The sequence below is a fragment of the Terrapene carolina genome, unplaced genomic scaffold, assembly GCF_002925995.2.
Source record: "Terrapene carolina triunguis isolate 2854851 unplaced genomic scaffold, T_m_triunguis-2.0 Scaffold68, whole genome shotgun sequence".
In the NCBI taxonomy this organism is placed as follows: Eukaryota; Metazoa; Chordata; order Testudines; family Emydidae; genus Terrapene; species Terrapene triunguis.
The window spans coordinates 4,790,847-4,796,846 of NW_020664419.1; the positions used below are offsets into that span (position 1 = coordinate 4,790,847).

Genomic DNA, 6,000 nt, shown 5'->3' on the forward strand with positions numbered 1-6,000 from the left:
CTGCCTGACAATTCCACCTCCGAGATACTGTCTTCCAGCAAACCTGGGGACTAGCGGGGTACCTCTTAGTTTTCCCTGGCATGCTACAAGAGATGAAAGCCCAGTTAACGCAGTGTTACTAACTTCACCCTGATGCTACCACCCCGGAATGGGGGGAGTTAGATAATTTTCCACCTTACCAAAAATTGGGCGTGGGGAGCGTGACCCTAGTTGAAACCCCAGGTGAACTTTCCTCCTCAGACTTTTAGGAAGAGTCTTTCCCTAGGGAGATGATGGGAATCATTTAGCATTGCGTTCCTGCAAAAATATATTCTTCCCCTTAGATGAACCCAGTGTCCTTGGGGATAATTTGTTCCCTGACAGGGCGAGGGATGGTGAAATCTGTTTGTTTGTTCCCCTCTTCAGTAAAATCGTGCTCTCATTACTATGGGAGGAGGCAGGGAAGGGACCCTGAGCAAACAGGGACCCCTGGGAGTGCAGTTGCAGAAAGTTGTCCAGCCTGGCCCCCTTAGCAATGTCTGTGAAACAGCAGCGGAAGGACTGTTTAACCTGGTCGCATGGTGGCAGTGAGGTGCGTCCTCACTGGCAGTCCATCAGTTGAACTAACAGTGATAGATGGGAGCTTCCTTGCCCCAGCTGGGCATCAGGGTAACTTTCTCCAATAGACGGATGGCAAAAAGTAAATTAGCGCAAACGTGGGTATGGACACGCTGGCTTCCTACCAGTGCAAGGACTCAGCCACCGACTGGTCTTTCTAGCCGAGGCTTAGCCTAAGCTGCAGTTTGCTGGCAATACGAGTGTATTGATAAGAGAGCCCACGACGTGGTGTGTGTCAACTGAGATGGGGAGAAGCGACGGGGTTGAGGATTTCCTCTCCCCTGGAAGCTTAGGGACCTGCATACCAGTTAGGGCATCTGCTCCATTCCAGCTGCCAAAAATTGCTCTTTAGAAGAATCTGCCTGAGGCCCAGAGAAAAGTTGTCTTTGGATGGGGGTGGGGTGGATGCCAGGGCTGAGCTGAGCTCCATCAGAGGTTTAAAAAAAAAAATCACCCCCACCTTCTGATGAATTTGGGGGGAGGGGTGTTTAACAAGGGGCTTCCCAAGGGTCCTCACCATCCCGTGACTGCATTACAGGGTTTGTGCTGAAACAATGGCCTTTTGTCAGGGTTGACGGTCCCACCTAACAGGTGCCTCTTAGATAGATAGATCGCTCCTGCCAGGGGCTCCGAGTGGGCGGGAGATCTCGATCTCCGCTCTCTCTGTCTCTGTTATGCTTTTTGATATCAGCTGCAACATGGGGGGGGATTCCATTGCTTCCATTCCAGACCGCGTCTCTCTTGAGCCTGCTGGCCCTGTGCGAGGGAGCCTGGATACGTAGGATGGACAGTGGGAGTGAGAACTGCAGCTCTCATCCATCCAGGAAAAGTCACAGGTTGCAGATTTTTGTGGCTGGGAATTAATTAACGGAAGCTCCCCTCTGTGGAGGAGCATGCGAGGGGGTGGAGGGTATGAAATCGCTGCAGCTGGAGGTGACACGGACACAGGCCATTTGGGATCCAGGCGGACACCTAATTGGCTCTGGCAGGGTCAACAACCACAGCTTTGGGAGAAATCAGATCCCCAACATATTATTATTCTTTAATAATTATATAATACCTAGAGGCCGCCAGCGGAGATCAGGACCTCATTGTGCTTGGCACTTCACATACACATCATGTCCCAGCCCCAAAGAGCTAACAAGACAAGTCAGACAGAAAGCTGGGATGGGGAACAGAGGTGGCACAGGGAGGTGAAGTGACTTGCCCAAGGACACTCGGCAGGCCAGCTGGGAACTCAACCCAGGCCCTAATCCATGAAAGGATGAGAGTGAGCAGGACTGATGGCTTGGAGGGTGGCGCTTTTACTGGTGGGGAGGCTTTTAGTGAGACCCAAGCCAGCAAACTGTCTGGGCGTGAACCTATGTGTAAAGCCAATTGGCTAAGAAGGCTGTCAGTCAAGTAGAGAGCTAAGGGAGGGACTTCCTTTCTCTCCATATAAAACCCCGTCTTCCAGCTGGGGGACAGTCAGTCAGGGTATGTCTGTGTTTAGAGTTGGGGTGCAATTCCTAGCTAGCGTGCTAAAAATACATTATATCCGTGGCAGCGTGAGTGGGGCTAGCCAGCCCCTATGTATTTGGGATGGCCAGCACCTCGCAACACCGCGACTCCACTCCGCTTTCAGCATGCGTATGCCTACGTGAGCTGGGAATCACACCCCCAGCTCGAAAGTGTAGACATACCCTAAGTCAGGCAGTTGGAAGCATAGGTGCTGGAACGAGAGGTGTGGGGGTGCTGCCGCACCCCCTGGCTTGAAGTGGTTTCCATCATATACAGGGTGTACAGTTTGGTTCAGTGGCTCTCAGCACCCCCACTACACAAATTGTTCCAGCACCCCTGGTTGGCAGAGGAGAATGGGTCACCTGCAGGAACCATTGGTGAATGTATAATATGCAAGGTACCCTGTCTGGTTTGCTGCTTGGTTTTTTGTTTTTTGTTTTTTTTAATTTAAATCAATTTTGGTGTTATTCTTTTGCTCACCTCTCTGAACTGGGTTTTTGTGGTTTTGAGCTGTCTTGCTGCTGCCCTCTGCCACAGATCCTCTCTATAGTCTTCAACTGGGTACTTTTGAAGATTGGGTTGGAGGTGACGTGGGAACAAAATGTGGAGGGGTGGCAAGAGGGAAGGAGCCTTCGGGGCAAGTCTCCCTCCTCCTCCATTGGCTCATTACGTGGTTTTTCATGTATCACAGTCTAGATGATAATATGAAAGGACTCAATGCTTGTAAAATTCAACAGTTCAGTAAGAACTATTTACAGAGATGCTGTGTCTGCACCTAGGATTCCGGCCATGTGCACACAGACCGACTTCCTGGTGCCTCCTCCACACTCTTCCCTCCTGCAACCTGTGCTCCTCCCTCCAAGATCCATGCAGTTTACAACACTTGTGCCCATTAGACTGGCTTCTTCACTCCTTTTCCTTACCTCGTCCTCAGCCCTCCCCTCTGCCACGCTGCTCCTCGGGGCATTTTCTGAAAATCCCCCACAGTGAGCTGGTCCTATAGGGGCTGCAGGGGAAGTGCTGAGCGAGTGTTCTCAGCAGTGGGCAGGGGCTGGTTCCCACACATTAGCTATTTACACAAGTGTCCACGCTGGACATGGTGCATATGAAGAGCAGGTGGAGGTGGGGGGGGGGGGAGGGGGCTGGATGGAAGCCAGGAAACCTTTCCTCTGATTTTGTAACCATTTGGCCCTTTGTGTTTTTTAGGAGATGTCATTGCACAAAGTGACACGACTGCAGCTTCCACCACAAGTGCCCCGTCTGCCGATGCCTCCTCCCAGGGCAGCCAACCCCCCACTGAGACTACGGGTGCCCCGACCCCCACTCAAACCTTGACCCCCACCAAAGCTGACATCTCACCCTCTACTGGCACTGGCATCCTGCCTGCTGCCTCGACTTCCACCAACGCCCTGTCTGGTGCCAGCACCCTGCTCCCCACCACCTCTGGTACACCTGGCGGTGCCAGCGTCCCATCCTTCACTGGTGCTGGAACATCACCTGGCACCGTCCCTCCATCCCCCGCTGGTGCCCCATCCCACACTAATGCCACCACTCTGACCCCTGCCACCACTCTGACCCCTGCTGACACCGGCACCCTGCCTACTAAAGCTAGTGCTACCTCTCAGAGCACAGCGGCGATCAACACCCCCACCGGCTCTGCAGACTCCCTCACCGTCGGTGCCCCCAGCTCCCCGGCCGCCCCTGTTGTCCATACCCTCAGCTCCGCAGCCACCCCCGGCTCCGTGGCCACCCCAGCTGCTCACACGGCTGTTACCCCGAGCTCTACCATCGCCGCTGACGTCCCCAGCTCTGCAGACACTGGTCCGGCAGCCGTGTCTCCATCTCAGAAGCCCCAAACAACAGAAACCACTACAGGTACGAGCAGGACTGTGTGCAGTTTTTGGAGGCTGGGGGAATGCTGGCTGACTCTGGAATAGAAAACGGGTTATGGAGTCTTTCCGGTCTAGGTTAGGTCCTGGGTTCGTGTCGAGCTCAGCCTGGCCATGGCTGACAGTTGCTGCCACCCAGCCGCTGTTCAGCGGCCTGCGTGAGATCACCTGGTGGCTCGCAGGCCAGTGGCCAGGGGTCCCTATCACAAAAGCCACCCTAGCAAGTGTCCCCTTTGTTGGCAGCCTTGGCAAAAGAGGCTCAGGACCAAATGGAGCATAGAGGCCGAACTCCTCGCTTGTCCCTAGCAGGGCCCTGTCTCTGCTGGTTTGAAAATTTAGCAGGTAGGCCATGGAGGCCAGCTTATGTTTGACACGATGGAGAAGGGGGAGGCAGGGGAGGTATGGGCTAGGAAAATGATCGTTGCAGAAGCATTCTGGATACGAACGGGGCAAGGCTGTATTTGTCAAGGCCAGAAAGAAGGACGTTGCTCTAATCAAGGTGAGAGAGGATGAGAGCCTGGATGGGAGTTGTAGTTGTGTGGATGGACAGAAAAAGCTGCATCTAAGGGCTGGTCCGCACTACCCGCCTAATTCGGCGGGTAGAGATCGATCTTCTGGGATCGATTTATCGCGTCTCATCTGGACGCGATAGATCGATCCCAGAAGCGCTCCCCCGTTGACTGCGGAACTCCTGCTCGCCGAGAGGAGGAAGCGCTGTCGACGGGGGAGCCTGCCTGCGCCGCGTGGACCCGAAGTAGGTATTTTTAGTTCGATATAGGAAACGTCGACTTCAGCTACGCTATTCTCGTAGCTGAAGTTGCGTTTCCTATATCGATCCCCCGCCCCAGTGTGGACCAAGCCTTAGAGAGGTTCTACAGAAAGAACATAAGAACAGCCACACTGGGTTAGATCAAAGGTCCATCTAGCCAGGGCCATCCCTAGCCATTTTGGTGTCCTCCGCAGCCCCTCCGCGGGGGGGCTGTGTGGGGCCCCAGGCCTTGGCGGGGCGGTGGGGGGAAGCTGGCCACAGCAGCGTGGCTGGGAGCCAGGGGAGCGGAGCAGGCTGGGGCCGGGTCGCTCTACTTACCGATGAGTGCAGGGAGCCCGACCCCTCCTGCGGTCCTCAGGGGAAGGGCTGGCTGGAGTGGGGGTGGGGCTGGGGCGGAGCAGGGGCGGGAGCCATGGGGAAGAGACGGAGCAGGGGCTGGAGCAGCACGCATCTGCGCAGGGCACCAGGAAATTTGGCGCCCTACGCAGCTGCGTACTTTGCGTATGGGTAGGGACGGCCCTGCATCTAGCCCAGTGTCCTGTCTTCTGACAGTGGCCAATGCCAGGTGCCCCAGAGGGAATGAACAGAACAGGTAATCATCAAGTGATCCATCCCCTGTCGCCCATTCCCAGCTTCTGGCAAACAGAGGATAGGGACACCATCCCTGCCCATCCTGGCTAATAGCCATTGATGGACCTATCCTCCATGAACTTATCTAGTTCTTTTTTGAAGAATCGGCAAGCTTTAGACATAGCCTGGATTTGAAGACCTAGACCAGGGGTCGGCAACCTATGGCACGCGTGCCAAACATGGTACGCGAGCCGATTTTGAGTGGCACGCAGCTCCCTGCCACGATCCCGGCCCCCAGCCCCACTCAGCCCCCCCCGCCCACCGCTCTCCCCTGCGGGGGCAGGAGGCAGAAGCTTGGTTCTGCAGCAGCCAAGCTTCCCCCCTCCGCCGCTTTTTCCCCCAGCGTGGTGCTTTCCTGCCCCTCCTCCTCTCCGTCCCTGGCCAATCAGCTGATGGCCCTAGCGACGGGGAGGGGGAAGAGCGGCAGTGTGCACACAGCTCCATAGAGGACGCAGAGAGAGGTAGGGATGGAGCCTGGGGGAAGGGAGTGGAATAGGGCATATCCCTTCCAGCCCCCTGCCATGAGCCGCTCAGGGCAGGGGGCTGGGAGCACCCCCATGAGCCGAGCACCCCCACCTTCTGCCCTGCACCCCCCACACCCAGCCTTCTGCCCTG

General features: G+C 55.7%; 1 protein-coding gene across 1 annotated transcript in view; it reads left to right on the top strand.

The window, feature by feature from the left end:
- PODXL (podocalyxin like) overlaps positions 1 to 6,000 on the top strand; it is an 83,959-nt gene that overhangs the window by 45,256 nt on the left and 32,703 nt on the right. Inside the window, exon 2 of the mRNA XM_026648609.2 lies at positions 3,304 to 3,972. Within this exon, the coding sequence (XP_026504394.1) occupies positions 3,304 to 3,972 (669 nt within the window). The remainder of the gene's footprint in view (positions 1 to 3,303; positions 3,973 to 6,000) is intronic.